Source organism: Rissa tridactyla, chromosome 6 (genome assembly GCF_028500815.1).
Source record: "Rissa tridactyla isolate bRisTri1 chromosome 6, bRisTri1.patW.cur.20221130, whole genome shotgun sequence".
Lineage (NCBI taxonomy): Eukaryota > Metazoa > Chordata > Aves > Charadriiformes > Laridae > Rissa > Rissa tridactyla.
The window spans coordinates 44,787,515-44,805,649 of record NC_071471.1 but is presented as its reverse complement, the minus strand read 5'-3'; the positions used below and the strand labels follow the sequence as shown (position 1 = coordinate 44,805,649).

Below are 18,135 nucleotides of genomic sequence, written 5' to 3'. Positions count from 1 at the left end.
AATGTCTGTAGCTAAACATTTGGTCAAATATATCAGCTCAGCTGATTGATAGAATGTGTTGGTGCATTTGAGAAAATTGTTTTCTGGTTTAAAGTAATCATGGGGTTTTGTTTGGTTGTTTTTTTCCCCTGTGCTCAACTATTGCTGGTCCCATTGCAGTGAAACATTAAAATCACACTGAAAAGGTGCAAAGTTAGGAAAATGCAAAGATCTGACCTTTAATAAACAAAAGTTATTTAAGGAAGACAGAAGGATCTCCCCCAAACTGCCTAACGTAAAAAGCAGAGTTTCACCAGATTTTATTCAGCTGGCCGTCAGTTGCTTCACCCCAGAAATTTGACAGGATTAACATTTTGCAACAACTCACAATCTACTTTGGGCTTTGCTTAGTTATAGTTTAGGTTAGGTAACTAGGTTAGTAACTGAGAGTGATTTTACTCAATGACTTATAACAAAATTCTTCTCCATCAGTTTGTTACCCAAAAGGGTATAGTGTTGGTTCCATTATAAAATTAAATAAACACCTGTTCTTATTCGTAATTCAAATTATTTCAATAATACAAATAACCCTTCATGAAGTTCAGTTTTGGCGTTTTTTTGGGGGGTCAATTGAAGAATGAATTAAATTTGCTTCTTCGCTACCTAAGGAAATTGGGAAAATTTATTGGAAAACAGATACAGATTCCTATTTCTGCAGTAATCAAGCTCCCGTGTTATTGGTAGCATGCAGAAGGCCAGATGTAGGGGCAATCTTTATCAGATTTCCATCTCCTTTAAGGTCTTCTTGGAAGGGAACTTTTTTGTATGTTACTTTTAGCTACATTTTGCAAAGTGACTAGCGTGTGCTGAAGGATCTGGCTCGTCTTCCAGAATGTAATGATCTTGGTATTTGGAAGACGTTATTCTCTGCGTTGGTTATGATGACACATCGTGACAGTTGCTAAACTAAGAACACCAGTAAATCCGTTACTGAATTTTACGGATTCTGTAGATGATGTGTATACTGCTGGAGTGACGTTGATATCTCCAATGGGAATACTGTGGACTTAAAATGAGCACTGTTTATGGATTGCAGGATAGCACAGGCTTTGGTGCCACGTGACAAAACATGTTTTCCATATAGATTCAGGTCTTAGATACCTTTACGTATTCCTTATTGCTGTGATACCCGCGCATCTCCAAACATACCTTCCTCAGAAATTCCTAAGAGGTAGGAAGCTTCTATTAGCCTGTTGTGAAAGGTGAGAAACCCAAAGTTAGAAGAGACAGTGATTTGTCCAAGGTAACGTAGCTACTTTGTGGGAGGAAGCAACTGAAGCAGTGTCCTAACTTTTGGCACATTCTTCCTCTTTAGTCACCTCAGTTTTACTTCATTTTGCCTAGAAAAGAGAAGAAGAGGAAAGACAAAAGGGTGAAGAACAAATAAGGCAGCAGGAAGAAATCCGAGCAAGAGAGTTGTATCTGAGCCTCAAGCAAGCTCAGCAGCATAGTCAACACAGTGACGATGACCAGGAGTGGGAAGAACAGTGTGAGTAAAATTACCTTCACGGGATTAATGCATTTCCAAAAGTAAATAAAGAGAGACTTGTAGAATGCAAAAAGATACTGCCAAAAATCTCTTCTACCTAAAGCAATGCAAAATGCTGTATTATTTTGCAGGAAATTACCAGCTTGACAAATAGAAGTTACTGTGAGTTTACCACATTTCACATTTCTTTCTGAATAAGAACCTGTGTCAATGCCTTATAGAAAATTTTTCGTGTACAGTGACTGAGATCATTAATTTTTGTCTAATGTAATTAATTAACAATTTTGGCTTAGTAATAATAATTCTGGACACAGTTATTTTGACAGCGTGTCCTCAACTGTCTCTGAAGAGGTAAAATCTGTCTTCATCTGTATTTTAATTACTTCCATATGGTGATGGGGTCAAGCTATGATATCAGCACTGAAACTCCATTTCAAAAGATTACAGTAAATAATGCGTAGATTGTTGCCCTGAAAAATATCCTTATGATCATGATCTCACGCTATGGAGGTGCTGTTCCTTTCTAGTCACCCTGAAATTCTTTACTAATATCATCATTGTGATTAATTTAAAAATACATTAGTGAGTTTTAAAAGCCTCTAAGGAACAGAAAAAATATGTTACTAGATATACGTATACATACTGTAGGTAAGTAAAGGTCCACTTTATGAGTAAATAAGACTTAATAGGTTATTGTGAATGAAATGTACGTCTACTGCATTTGGAGTCTACTGTACAGTTAGCTTTAGAAGTAGGAAATTTGTTTGCGATAAGAATTGTTCATTTTTTGGGGGGGGAAGATTATTTTATTTGCCATATCTATACTGATTTGATTACTCTGCAGAAAAAGGAAATGTAACGATTGGAATGTTTTAGCTCATGTGAGGTTGTTATATTAATTATATATAACACAAAGGTTAATCAACTAATACTAAAAGTGGAGTTTTAGGGAGCCGATAGTCAGTATGTGTTGCATGAAATACCTCATGAAGTAGGAAGAAAATATTGCTGTAGTGTTACTTATTTCCTGACAGAAGTAAAAGAAATGTATCAAAATATGCAATGAGTTTATTTTATGGTTTTAGTCATCAGTTCAGGAGTTCTCGAAGACTAATTACTGAAGCCCTATTACCTGGGATTAATGTGATAGTGAATCATTCTGTTCAACATGAATTAAATCTATATGAGATACACTGGTGCAATTTTCCAAGCTCATAGCTGGCTATGCTCATTTTTGATCAATAAAGACTCTGTATATTACACTGTCAATAAAGAGAAGGTAATTATTTCCTAAAGAATTATCTAAATCCAGGTGTAAGTGTTTATTCGGAAAGGAAAACTGTAGTTTTTTGTATTTTGGCTTTTTAAGAGCAGAATGAGTTGGGGGAAAAAATAGCCCTTTAATTTTAATTTTGTACAAAATGAGGCATTGTCAATTAGCCTCAGCTGGCAACGTAGCATAGAGGATGGTGTTATGTACTTTAGCATATCATTGATGGTAAATAAGGAAAGAAAATACAGTTGCAACCACGTTATAAAAAAAATTAAAATCCAGCCTATCCTTACACTGAAATTGTCAATAAAATAAAATACTGTAAACGTTACTAAACCCAGCTATCGTTTTCTTACTGTTGCATTAAAGAGGTAACTGAGGTTTGAAATTATTGTCTCGGTTTTCTCAAGGAATGCTGGTTGTACAGGGACAGATATCAGAAACGCAATAGAGGAATGATGTAGGGAAGCAGAGAGGAAAGGAACAAGCTATGAAAGGTTTTGAACGTGATTTCTGTAATGGCATTCTTGGTTTGTCAAAACACTTTCAACTGGATCCTATGCTGATGGATATAACGTATCCCCAATATTTTTTCTTGTGTAATCTTTGGAGTATTGTTTGTGCTCTGAAGGAGCTCTGTCACCTTCAGCCTGCGTGCCTCAGTACCTATAGACCTGTCTGCTTGTGGTCAAAAGGGCGACCAACTGCAGTTCGCGTCATTTCAAGCTCTGGAGCCTGGGCATCAATAATAGTGCTGCCGTGGCAAAATAAAAGCTCAGCACCTTCTCGCTGGCGGCACCACAGCTGGGTCCTGCAGCCTGCTATAAATTCTGTGCTGCCAGAGTTTATGCTGTTATCAGTAATTGATTTAGCATTAAACTAACTGCAGACTAATGACTAGAGTGTATCACATCCTTGTTTATCCTCTTATGCTTATCTCAGTGTCTCGATTTATCCCAGTTGGTTTGAGGGCTTAGAACCTTCCATTAGCAAATGGGTGTGACAACTTAAGATATGAAGATGCAGTGTTTAGTGCCTTATCTGAAACCAGTTCCTGGCTGGTTTAGACTATGCCGTCAGATGTTGCATTGAGCTTCCTGAGGAATGTTAACATATTCGGTTTTCTTAACTTTGCTGCAGAAGCCAGAACCTCCAGCAGACAGGCAATAACAAATATTTGGAAGTGGGAACATCTGAAATTGCTATGCAATGAATTAGTACCTCAGGTTCACCAGATTTTTTCACTTTTGATTTCAGTTTCAGACATTATTTTTTTTTTCCTTTTTAATGATAACCCTTTCCGTTTGTCTTCAGATATTCCTTTGGGGCACTGAGAGGAAATTTAGTCAAGTTAGGCAAAGCTATCCACTTGTCAACTTTTCTAAGCGATAAATAAATGCATGAATGCATAAGAGAATTACAGGCAGATGTAATATTAACGTCTTTTGTCTCTACACACCTGCAATGGAAACCGTATTGCTCATTAGGAACAAGGCCAGGCTCCTTTGTGCCTTACCTCCTTGAAGTCAGCCCTTCATAGACACCAGTGCTGGGGGGTCAGTACTGAAGAGGAACAGCAGCGCTAGAGCAGCTATTGTGGAGAGCAAATGTAGCAGTGATATTGATGACACTACTAATTTATTTAGTAGATGGAATTTAGAATGTGATGAGGATTCATCTCCCCTCATCACATTATCCCTCAGCTGTTTATTGCCAAGGCAATAACCAAAGTGTTGCTAATATTAGTTTCTGTTGTTCGGTTCAGTTTGCTTCTGCTGTTTGCCTGATTGTGCCAAACAACAATAAAAGCCCATAGAACCGCTGTGTTAATTGAAATACATAATTTTAGTGCTTTTTAATATACTAAATAACAAACGTAGAATAGCTTGAGAAATCAGCACTAAAAGGAAAAAAAGACGTTGTAAGAGCAATTACACACTTTGATTTCATATAGTGGATATATGTTGGAGTTTTTTAGAGGGCATTTGTGAGTTAATACATGGAGCAAGTATATTGGTTGGCAAATGAGAAGATGAATAGTGGAAAAGACTGAAAGCATCCACTGTTCAAAGCTCTTACTCTTTGAAACTGAGGAGTGAAAACTAAGGCCAAGCTTAGATAGAGGAGTGTATATATTCTGATTAGTTTTAAACCCTTCTACGGGCTGTTCCATTTTCTAGAGTATTCAATAACCAATGCCCTATATCACAGTCTCTAAGTGTGACCTCCCTCTGTGAGAGTCGAGAAGGAATCTGCAAAACATAATATGAAAAAATATGAAATAAATATTCATCTGATTGAATATTGCAAAAGGCATTCTGTTAGTACACTTGCAATCCTCTGCAAACTCTATCAAGCTACAAAGTGCTCAGGTACCATCTGACCAGCTGTACTCATCTCCAGGCAAAAATTATTTCAGTAAAAATGTAAATAAAGTTGAGTAACTTCATCTATTCTTAGGCCTTTCCCTAAGCATCCAGTTTTGGTCTCTGTTGGAAGTAGGATACCAGGCTGACTCATTGTAGCTTCTTTTATATTGTTATATTTTTATGTTCCTCTACAAACTATGTCTATGCTGAATTTTAAAGTGAGTAGTCCCCAGTTCAGCTATGCATTAACTAAGCAAGTGCTTAACCTTAAGTATGTGCTCACTGAACTTCAATAGGTCTCAGAGTGCATTGTTGAATAGGGATGGGATTATTCACAGGCTTTCAGATAAGAAGATTGCTGAACTGGAGCCATATTGCAGAGTATTTGCGGGAAGTTATTTTCCAATTAGGAAATGGAAAAACACTGAGTGATTTGTATGTGCACTCAGAAAATTTGAAGATTGAATTTTATCTATTAAGTAGTCATTTTGAATTGCTCATGAACAAGCTTCCAAGAATTATTAACAAGGGTAAAGCTGAAACAAAATAATTTAAAAATGAGGATGCATATTCATGGCACATGTGTTTGGTTTTTTTTCTGCTTTCACATAGCTCTGACTGTAACTCACAGGTCTTCAAAAGCACAAAATAAATTATACAAAAGGAAGAGTTCCTAGTCTTTCACAAATTATGTGGTCACTTTCAGCTGCAGTGCAGCATGAGTTAATCCTCATCTGTATCAAAAGATATTATTGGTATTAGAACTTTGCCAGGACTGCTAATATGGATTTCCCAAACCTAAATGAAAATATAAAAAGCAATCTTGCATTTTAGGTTAGCATAGAGGGATAACAGGTTCTCGTAAACTGTTCAAGGTAAATTGAACAGTAAATTGAGACCTATAGGATCGTAAGAGTTATTGAGTACACAAGCTTTGTGCTTTCTTCTCTGTTGTTAGAGTACATTCACACTGCAGATCATGTAGACATGTCCAAGCTGTCTTTAAACTATATGTTTCTAGTAATGATAACCATATGATCATGACAGCACAGACCTCAGTCTGTGTCTTACCAGTTTTCCAGGAGGGTTTGGTAACCCATTTCTGGCCTGCTCTACTGTAGCTACAATCATATTGGTACCTAACTGGTATAAACAGCTCAGGCATTTCTACACAAGGTACAGCGCTATCGGGGCAGAAGTGTGCTTAATTTTATGAGCGCTGGAGGAGGATGTACCTCTTGTTGGTATCACCAACACATGAAGAGAAAACTAGTAGTGGAGATGGACTCGTGGGACCTGGCTGGACGGTGGATTTCCTGTGAGCTTGATAAATCAATCAAATTCCTCATTTTCCAGACTTGTCAGTCCTGACATTATTCCATAATATAAAAGGAAGATGAAAAAAATGCAGATTATTATTTATAGTAATTCCTGGTGTTAAATATATGGACCTATGGTGATGATTCGTAGATTTTAAGGACGGGAGACATCATTCAGATATCTAATCTCCCTACGGAAAATACTGACTATTGAATTTAATGCTTTGCACAGGGGTCACGCCAGAAGTACGTTTACTGTAAAAGGGCACCAGTCAAGAAAAGGAATCTGTTCCCACTTAAGATAGTACTAGAAGTCCTGACTAGTTTTGCTTTCTTTTTGTGTGAAAGGCTATGATGTGTCCTGAAATACAGCAAGTAATGCAGAATTTATGGCTTCTTCGGTCTAAGAATATGTGGGCTAGACTTGATCCAGATATCAAGTTCTTATTTCTAGTGAGACGGTTCAGAGTCAAAGAGAGAAATATGAATATTCACTAAATTCTATTATAAGAAAAACCTGATACAGAAATACGTCCAGATTTACCTTCAGACTTTGAGGGGTTTTCTGAAGATATATGTATTTGTGAGAGGTGTTGGTATGGGAGGATGATTCATGTGACATGCATTATCTTGTCTGGAGTGTAGTGGAAAACTTTTTTGTAGATTTCTGACTGCAATGTCCAGATGAATCTTTATCCACAATACTGTTTCCAGTCACCAAAACCAGTTATTGATGTCAGTGACTTCGATTATTTACCCAACACAAAGTCCCTTGACCAGTCAGAGAGTTTTAAAAGAAATTTGGGATAACATAGCAACGCAGCTTCACAGTAGGAGCTAGGAGCTGTACTAGACAGCTCCTACAGAAAGAGGTATGTGAGGAAAAAGAGAAAGGTTTCTGGGAAATAACTATAAGGAATGGGATAGGGAGAAAATCGGGACTCCAGTAATGAAAAAAAAAGGATTAGGAGGTACTATATGTCCCTATGGTCAATGATACAATTCTTCAGATAAAATTTCTTCAATAAAAATTCTTCATAACATGAAAGAGATGCCTATATGTGTGTGTGTATATATAAAAAAATCTATAGGCATGCATTTAAATGTCTATGGCATGCAGCCCTCCCTATCCTGACATATATACAGACGCATATATGGGTATATAAATACATGTAAACACTTATACATATATATGTATGGATAGGGAAAGCTTCATGTCATACATACCTTCAAAAAGTTTTCTGAATGTCGATATTTGACAGTTGCAAACTATGCTACCTCTCCCCATTGTTTTGTGATAAGAAACATTAAAATTTGATACCGTATGGGAAAATGTAGTCCAGGTCCAGGTTTATTAGCTAGCAAAAATACAGTAGGAATGTCGGTTGAAAAGAGTATCTATTGCTGAGAAAAGTGGGGCATGAAGATACCTTGCCTTTTTCATTACCCGGCAGCCTGTACATCAGTAGAAAAGAATCCCAGAAAGCTCCAGGCAGTCTGCCCTCGATCTGTATACTGTGATTGTGACAAACAATGACTGGTTTCTAAATGCCTTACCAAGCTGCATTGCACTCATCTTCCTTGCTGTCTCTGATGTTGTTGCAAACACAACGTCCACGTTTAAAGCAGCCATTACTGAGTGGCTTTACAAAGGATAAATCACAGAAACATTGTGACTAATATACTTGAGCCATTGAAAAAGCATATTTACATGATGTTATCTACCCTTAAAAATAATGACTTTTAAGATAAATAGTGAAACCCGTTACTCATGTTTTCTATGCTGTACAGTTGTTTGTTACTGTGTTTAGCTAAAACTACAGGGTATGTAGTTAAGTGAAACAGAAATCCTGCTAGCTGTATATATATGAAGTATCTATGACTCATTTATTATGCTATCTTGATGAGCATTTAGGTCTGTATACTTTTCTACCTATAACAATTTGATATAATTCTAAGCTTAAAAGTCTTTTCTCTTTCCCTCATTTGCCTAGAGGGTTTTATTTCATTTCATTTTGCTTTGAGCGCTTTTATTTCTTGATTCCATTAAACCTCTCCATAATTTGGACAAATCCATTTATACTTCTGCTTGCTTTAAATCAGGAGTGTAAACCAGAGGCGTGCAAACAGCCTAATGAAATGCAGCTGTCTAGTATTATATCATGCATTCCGAGTCACGGGTACAATCGAAGTAGAGTAAGAAATAATGTGCGCACTTTATGAGTTGGGTTTGGTCTAAGCCAGGATAGTCATGGCAGGGTTGGTAATTGCTACTGGAGGCAATAGCTTGCTTCTTTAATATTTGCTTCACTGGATGTTAAAGTTTGTTTTGTACTGGAATAATTTCCCTGCCTGAAGTTATTTGTGTCTCCACAAAAATCATCAAAATGGGGCTTGAGGCACCAGAATACAGCTGATAGATGACGAACATTTGCAGTACAATTCTTCTTGCTGCATTTAAGTTACACCGTTTTGAACACGGGATTGTTCGTACATTAGTTCTAAAATGAAGAAGCTTTAGAGAAAGATGCCTGACCTGCAACGGCCAGAGCAGGAGTCTCATTTCAGGTTATGGAAATATGTAACTCCCTGGTCAGTGCCATTGATGGGTGTGTCTTAAATCTTCCAGTACAGATTCTGGTTCTTTATATGCAGTTTTGGAGACTCGAGTGTGAGACAACGCCAGCCGTAGCATCAGCATGCCCTTTACAATAGCTATTAATTTCTCCATTGTTACTGAAACCATTTTTTAGACTGCAGTTTTTGAGGTGGAGACTTCTGTGACTTTAAGTACCATAATAAAGATAGCATCTGCCTTTCAGAAAGAAAGCAACATTAACAACAAAAAGTGCAACCAACCTCTTAGTTTTTATAACTGTAAATTTTGGGATTATCTCCTGCAATGCTAGTTATGTGCATAGTTGCAAAGAATTCTGTTAAACACAGACTTAATTTTAAGCAGTAGTTAACATTCTTTCTTGAAACATAAAACTTGGTGCACTGCCAGTGGAAAAGATGTCCCGAAGCAGGATTTCTCTTATTACAGCCAAAGCAAGTGTCAGATGTAAGCGCAGTATGTAGAGGCTCGGTTATTGCCAGTAGTGATCAGACCATTGATAGCTCAAGCCTGGCTGGCATGCTTCTTCTCGTGGTGCCCTGTATTTGAAGCATCAGGGAAGTCATCCAGTTAGCCATCTCTTTGATAGTGCATTGTCATTTGAACGTTCTTAAAATCAGGTCATGTAAGGAATAAAGATAGTAAGTTGTTCTATAAGGAAAGGGGTAAATGGCTGTAATTCTAAAGTTTCTCCTCCCCCCCCTTCCCATTCATTCCACTCAGTGCGCCGCTCCAAAGCTGCAGATGAGGAAAGGAGCCACAAGGCACGCAGGGCCCGGGACGAATACCGACGACAATCCTTGCGTGCCATCCAGAAGGGAAGAGTGGCTGGCCTGAGTAATTTGTTCCAGGGTACAAGCCTGAATAACGATCAGGAGATAAAGCTGAACAACAACAGTGCAAGCCCTTTGCTGTCTCTTTCTGCAGCATCCAGGTTGGTTTGTGACTTTGAAATAGTTTTCTATTGAATTGCTCCTTCTCCAGTCCCCACCATTTCAACAAGCTCTTCTTCAGTTGCTGGAAATTCTCAGTCTTGCTCTTTCACTATGACCAGAAAAAGAATATTTAAAGAAAAATGAAAACTGATTGAATACATAATGTAAGCTAAATGCCATTCATTTTTTCAGACAGATTTCTTAGAGTTCATGGAGATAGAGCTAGGTCCTTCCAAAGTCAGTATGAGGTTAGTATGCAAGGCTGTGATGTGGAGAAGAAATCAAATGGAAAAATTCTTAGGCAAGTCTTAAGCCTCAAGTCTAAAACTGCCTGCTGTTTAACAGCTCTTTGAAACATTTTAGAGAGCTGTCATACTCCCAAGTTTCAGGGATTTTAAGTTTTTTTTTTCAGGAAAAATCAAGTGTCTTTGGTGTTTATTAATCTGTTTATTAATCATCTGACTTATTTAGGGAGTGCCATGAATCGCAGAAGAGGAAAAGAATCCTATCGGGTAGATGGCTGCTAGAAAGTTGACTAGTCACTCTGGTCTTTTCCTGGTTTTATCTTGTGCCATTCGTTTGGCTTCATGGGGTGATAAAGGCAATGGGAGCAGTGGCAGGATGGTAGTATAAAATGCTAAAAAAAATTAAAAATAATAATAATCCCAACAAACAATTCTTTACCAGTCAGTGTAGCACCAGAGAGAATCAGTCCCTCGTTGTTCGCAAATGTGTTCTGTTTTGACAAGTTCTTTGCTCTGCTGTGTTGAGAGACAGAAACTCTTCAGTAACAGCAACCAAAGCTCCCAGTTTGAGGAGGAATCAGAATTTTACTGTCAGAGAGATGGGATCTTTAAAGTTACCATCAAATCAACCTGTCAAAGGAATTCTCATTGTTTTCCCAACTACTTAAAGTTGTCTTCAAATTGAAGTAGTAAAAACACTAGAAAAAGTGGCAGATTTTGGTCCATAACTTTCACCTGAAGTTGTGAGCTTCTGAGGTGACTTTTTTTACTATAGAATTTGGCAGTGCTAGATGTGATTCTTTTCAAAACAGGCCTGAAAAAGGGCTGAAAAATATTCTGATCATTTTCCAGCTTATGTTTAATACTATTTATCTGTTTCTAAGCTATGCCTATACTTAAAAAAACAGGCAGTATTTATTTTTCTTATCTCTTAATGCTCCTCTTTGTCAGTGTCCGTGACTTGATTGTGAAGGTATCAAGAAAAATAAAAGTTGCTTTCAACATGTGCTTTAACAGTGAATATACATAAATGTATATAATTCAACTTTTCACACCTAACAGTGGCACGGCGAAGCAGGAGATGTACAGTATGGTGTTATTTACCACTAGTGTGAGACAGTTCTTTTGCCTCAAGGGAATGTGGGTTCAGTGTTATGTCTCTAAGTGTTTCAGCATGAAGCATAGCTCCTGTAGTTTTTACCTTGCCTTGCCTTTTCTTCTAAAAGTTGCATGAAAATAGTGTTCTTTTATTTTTACTTGAGATCTCTCTTCCTTGTAATTTCTATTTAGTTTAGAATGCTTCCATTCAATTTTTCCCCTACTGTCTTTCTTATTTTGCTGAGTGTTCTCTTCCCAATGAAACTCTTTGACCTGCGTAGTCGCTTTTATCCTTTTGCCTACTGTGGGTTTTTTACTTTTACTTTTCTAGTTGTATTTCTTTCTTCCTGCCCCTACTGGACAAGCTCGACCACAGTAGCTGTAAAGAAACTGTAATTTTGAGATTTGGTCCAGGGCAGAAAAAATTACCAATTTGACAGTTTTTTTCAAAACTAAACTGAATTAGAGAGAAATGAGTTAAGAAATGAGAATGGATGTAGAGCCCTGGAATTCAAAAGGTTTCTTGTTACTTTATAGGAAATATGCAAAACCAGAAATAAGCAACACATGTAGTTTGTTTTTTTAAATGTATGTCTGTAATTGAATTCTCACTTTCTCCCCCCACTCATGATTGTGTCTTCAAATTTTATGATGAATATCGGTCAGATCTACTCACACATGTTTATGTGATTGAGCTATAACTATTACATTCACTGCGGGCTTCATCACTTGATATCAACAGAATCAGTCACTAGTTTTAGTAAAAGTAAGACAAGCTGAAAGGAGGACTCAGTTGCATATCATCAAGCTTTTATTCCTTTCTAAAGAGCACCTTGCTGCCATGAATTGCAGAACCTTGATTGGTTTTGAGGGTTTTTGGTTATCTTGCGAATCAGTTTAACGCTGTTTGGTGACTTCTGAGCTGACGTTCTAATTTTAGTAATATTTCTTCATTACATTGTCTAGAAATATACAGTAAGTGGCAGCTCCATGGCAGGTGGAGTAGGAAAGCTAGACGTATGTCGCCAGCTACTGTACTGGGCACTTCGAAGTGTATGTCTCACCAAATGCAAGTGAAATTCCAGGACAAGTAGACATACCCACACTAGCCTTCAGCCTACTTATCTGCAGAGCAGTGATGAAGATTTGGTAATTTGTGCTAACAGTTTGAGCACCCAGAAACCCACTGGATTTCAAACTATACAGAAACCCATTGTAAAACCTCCCTTCCACTACTGTTATCAGGGTAGATGAGATTGCGTGCTTAATTGGAATGCAGTCATGCTTTCATTTGACACAATCTACCTTAGTCCTCATGTGGGGTAGCTAGATGGATGCTCCACATATTTTTCCTGATTTGCCTCCTACTGGTTAAAATAATCTAAAATACATAGAAAGTAGTAGAAACAGTAAAGGGAGGCTGGCAAGTAGAGAATGCAAAGGGAACATAAGAGTTTAAACAAAATGTTCCCTCTCTCATGCTCAATGGTTTGGATACACAACCTATTATACCTGATTCTGATTTAGAATTTCTTGCCAGTGAAAAGGAGTATACTCTAAGCAAAAAAAATAAACTTTGCTTGTAAATATGTACATTGGAATAAAAATGTGGTGGAAAAGGAAAGCTGACTGAAATGTCCATTGCATCTTTTGTAGTAAATTGTTTTCCAATTTAAGTTCTGTTAAAAATGTTTAAGGTTTCATTGCAAACGTAAAATAAAAACTCAAAATAATTTTAACAAATTTAAAAAAAGTTAAGATTGTTCAGTGAGCTATACTGAACAGCAGTTATACTGAACATTTTGTAGCTGTATTTTTGTAAATATATAAAAAAGAGATTAATATTTATATTGTCCCTTGCTTTCATACACTGCTAATTCTCTGAATTACTCTTTTCTGTAATTACTTGCCTTTCAATGCAGTAACATCTGGGAGCGTCCTTCTAGACCCTTTTCTCGAGACGTCATCATTCGCTGGTTCAAAGAAGAGCAGATCCCTCGACGCGCTGGCTTTGAGAGGTGCAGCAACAGGATTGCTCAGTGGTTTCATGGTAATACGCTGATCCTTCATTTCTTATATAATAGACCTGTAAGCTTACGCTCAGGAAATAAATCTTGCCAGCTTTCATCATAAAAAGGAACGTCTAATGACATTGTGAAACTTAGTGCCTGCTAAAAGAAGATTTTTGCATCAGTCCTATTATTAGCATATCATTTTCCTGTTTTCTTTTTTCTGATTACATGGACTAATTTGTGACTCATATCACCAAAGTTTTTTTCAGAAATATTTTGGCCAAAATATATTTGCTGTAAAATAGCAAACCAAGCAGGAGGAATGAGACTAAGACAGGGTGAGGAGAGGCCCCCAAAGTAAACTGTAAATACCATAGTGATATGGTATGTGGATGACTGACATTCAAGTTTTTGCTTTACCTGATTTGCAAGAAGGACTTGAGCTCGCGTCTATTTAATCCCTGTTGTACTTTCTAAACCCAGGTAGCATTTTTCTCGCTTGCTGTTGCGAACAGAAATTATTGAAAGATCTCGATTTTTCTCAGAAAGACTCGGGAGTGTATGATTTTAGGCAGTTTTCATGAAATGGGGAAAACCGATTCCTGTTCAGATCCATAATTTGCTGTCATACCTGCTGGAGTTCCTGGCATCTCTGAGGCTTTTGTTCTGTATAGCGTTTGCTATGCGGCTGAATCTTTGATATCAAATTCAAAGGTAAGACTTCTTATTTTTGTAGGTATTAGCAATGATCTTTATATTTGTTATAGTTAAACGTGAAAAAAAAAAAGAATTCTGGCTTAATATCTGACATAGTTGATGGATGGGAAAACCTTTTAAGGTGCATCTCGATATTTTTTCATTGCTGCTTTGGGTGAATTCGATATTTCTTTCTTCAAAGCACAAAGCTGACCCTGATCCTCTTTTCGTGATTCTCTGAGCATAAGATGAAGGTGTGTGGGCGGTCAAAAATGAAGCAGGCAAGGGAGATTTCTGAACATGTTTAGTGTTTCATATATTTCAGATTTCTTTTTATGATACACAAATCCTTATGTGTTAGAAGACATCAGCAAGCTGCTATTTTCATTGGCTTAATTAGTCAGGCACTGAAGTCAGCCGTGAATAGCTTGTAAATGCTACACACTTCCATTTCTTATGAACAATGATGCAGACAGGGTTTTTGTTTTCCTACAAAAGACATTTGGTGTGGTTTCTTTCTGAGAGTCAAACTGATTAAAATTTCATCTGTGGACATTTTTCAAAAGTATTTTCAACCATGATCTTTCTGTGTGGTCCAATGGTAAATGTTTTCCCTGCTTGTGGGAAGTTCACATCCATATAAATTGACATGAACAATTATGAACATAATTCACCCCTGAAGTTAAGAAGGCATCTGGGCTTGAGCTAACACCTGTGCTGTCTTTCTACTACCTTCAGTGGCTTTTGGATTAGCCTGTTAATCACTGCAAGAATTGAGAATTCATGATCTTTCCTAAGTTTCTCAGATCATGCAGTTTGTATCTTAAGAAACTGTGACTATCCAATGACATTTATAAAAATGAGCAAAGTACCTCGTTTGTCCTCCTCCCACTCAAGGAGCGTGGCAAAGGTAATTAAGACAGATTCCCAGCACAAAGCTCAGTGGTTTTCTTTGCAGAGATCCACATGAATGCTGCTTTGGTACCTATTCGCTGGGTTAGCTGTTTTAGCTTCTGCAGCTCTGGTCAGATTCATCCTAATCCTTAGTGAACAATTGACCTGCCTTGTAACTCTGCTGGCTTGGTGGAAGCTAAACATCAGGTTGTTACAGACGCAGTACTCCATGCTTTGTAGCGTTATGTAGTGTTTATGTTGCATTTTGTAATGTAGACAAACTTGGAGGAAAAAGAAACAAACAAAAACCCCAGAGCAAAATATTAGAAAGTATTGACATACTTTAACTTTTTTTTTTTTCCCCCCAGGAAAAAAACCCCTCTTTATTGTATTGGTCTCCAATTTGGAGGCCGGGAGAGGAAGGCAACCAAAAACCTTTTGATCCAGCCAAAAATCTTTTTTCTTTTCTTTATTTACTTCTTATTAAAATAAAGATTGTGACTCCAATTGTATAGGCCTATTTAGGATTTTCTGTGTGTTGTCATTTTGTATTGTATTCAGGGAACCAGGACACAGATATATGGTTTTTTGTGTATGAACAAAAATACAGCAGAATGTATCTGACTTGTATAAGAAATTGGCAATACAAATGAAAGCCATTCTGCAAAGCCCAGAATTATGGCTAACCACTTGAGCCAACAGGGCAATAATATCATCATCATTTGGACAGGTGGATGTTTCTGTGGAAAGAACTGCTGCCCAGTACTTAATGTTGTCTAGTATAAAGATGACAGGTTCTCAAAACCTCAAGTATCTCTCAAAACAGGTACATTCAGGTCCTTCACATCCTTGAGCAACTTCTGTATTTTCTCATATACCAGTTTTGGACCATAAAATGGGAGAAAAAGATTCTGTCTCACGTTAAGGGCTTTCTGAATGCAGTGCACGAAGAGGTCTATTACAGCAGTACTGAAAAACTACATATTAGTTTGTTACACAATTACATGTCAATAGACTTCTGCTTACCTGCTTTGACTGTCAGGTTGTTCAGCTTTTTAGATAAAGTTAAGCGTTACCTGATTCACTGTCTTCAAATTCTACTATGGACTATGATATTTTCTAATTACACAGAGATGATGGTTTGAGACAGATGTGTTTGGCTAAAATAACGAAGTCCAAATGATAATGCAAAAATGTCTTTACCCTCATTTATTTGACGTGTTTCCCACATTAAGTTATCAAACCGATCCGAATTCTGTTTTAAAATATATATTGTCTAGGGCGTTTTCATGGTAAGTGAAACAGGGTAACATATGGCATACTTAATGTACCTGAAGTTTTCCTTTTGTCTTCATTTGAAGAATTGCTACAAAATGTTTCATTTGAAGTACGGTCATAAAATCTGTAGTAAAGTCCTTTCAAATCTGAGCATTTCCTTCCTTAATCACAAAAAGTTACTTCTTAAATGAATACCAGCTTCAACTTCATCTGTCTCTATTTGTCTCTTGAAATTATCATCACTTATCAAAACTCTTCTAACATATTTTTAGCTCATTTTGAATAGGTTTTACTGTTTTCTTGATTAAAAAAATTACCATGTTAAAGATACAAGCTGTAATGTTCAGCTGAATTTTGGATGTAAATTCTATTATTTTTCCTATATTTGGGTAATAGACTCTCGCCAAAAACTAGATCATTTACCCCTTCAATATAGGATGAGGTTTTTTAAGTTTCTAAAGAAAAAGAAATGTTATTTTTAAATATGTATTTTGAAATTTTATTTATAACTTGAAACCATCTTTAATCCCTTCAGAAACTATAAAATTAGATGAACTTTACTTCTTCAGGATTGGGAAACAATGAATCGGCTTTTGTGTGGCTGACGCTCACTTAGTGGCCACGGTGCAGTGATGCGCAGTTCTCAAACTGCTAAAATAAAAGAGAATCAGAGCAAGTGATGAAGGTGTCACTGAGACTATCTTGGGATATAATTTAATTGCTGCCTATATCTTTTGTACAAAAACCAGCTGTTTCTTTGTATTATTTAATAGTTGCCTTAGGTTTGAGTGAAAAGTATTATGCCTTCAAATTTTTTTAACTGTGAAAACTTAGAAATTGGTCTAAATTCTGATCATTATGATAACCAGGAAGTTAATAATCATATTCTGATTTCTTACCTGCTAATTGATGAATATAGGCAGATGAAAAATCTAACTTACAAGGGCATCCTAATGTTGTATCAAGATGTATGGAACTTTTTTGTAAATCTGAATTCAGAACATGCTTTGCCAAGATCTCAGTTGCTGGTACACTTTGAAAGCTGGGAGGTAATTTGGTGTTTGGGATGGGAGGTCTGTCTCTCCAAAGGGCTAGAAAGGGACACATGCTCATTGTTTTGGCCAAGTTATCTTTGAAGTGGAATCTTCTTTTCTAACCTCGCTGTGACCCATGCCAAGTAAAGGGAAAGTTCCCAGCCTTCCCTATATGTTGAAGAGTTTTGCCAAACTCCGTCACAGATGTTAGCAAACCGCAGTTTTCCGTTTACTGCAGGCATAAGATACTGGGAATAGAATTCAATATGGCAACAAAACTAGAGGCCTCTTCCTCCCATAATATTTAACAAAAGGGTGCGAGTGGCTGAAACACATAATATTTCCATTTGTTTGCTCTTTCATTTGTCCTTTACCCCTTCTCTTTTGCTTGAAATCTGTTTCAGCGTGGGTTTTTTTTCCATTCCACTGCTTTGTCAGCTGTTATTTTTGATATTTTTCATATTTTTTTTAACTTCAGATGTTAGACTTTTCGCTCTCATGTATTCTGTTCTGCATTTGGTCATTTTCCACGCAGAACATAGGAGAAGGTTGCTGTTTGCAGAGGGGGCTGATCTCTAAATATTTCCCCAGCTTTAGTTGAGATCAAGGTTTTATGATGGTTGATGTTATTTATCCACAATATAAAAGGGATCTCTCAGATGCTTAGTGAGAATAATATGGTAAGACAAAATGAGGAATTTATTCATTGCCTGTCTGTGAGGTGGCTGTACGTGTGTTTGCTAAGCATCTACTGTAGCACTATCAGATCCCTACTTGCCTACAGGTTGAAAGGAAAGTTCGGAGGCTGATATCACAGATCTGGAAACATGAGGTAGC

At 37.0% G+C, this 18,135-nt stretch overlaps 1 protein-coding gene across 2 annotated transcripts in view; it reads left to right on the top strand.

Annotated features, from left to right (window-relative positions):
* SH2D4B (SH2 domain containing 4B) overlaps positions 1-18,135 on the top strand; it is a 113,587-nt gene that overhangs the window by 69,779 nt on the left and 25,673 nt on the right. Inside the window, exons 4-6 of one of the 2 annotated variants that reach the window (XM_054205588.1) lie at positions 1,384-1,528; positions 9,830-10,040; positions 13,307-13,434. In XM_054205588.1, the coding sequence (XP_054061563.1) occupies positions 1,384-1,528; positions 9,830-10,040; positions 13,307-13,434 (484 nt within the window). Of the gene's footprint in view, positions 1-1,383; positions 1,529-9,829; positions 10,041-13,284; positions 13,435-18,135 lie in introns of both variants that reach the window. The other variant, XM_054205587.1, reaches the window with a different exon arrangement.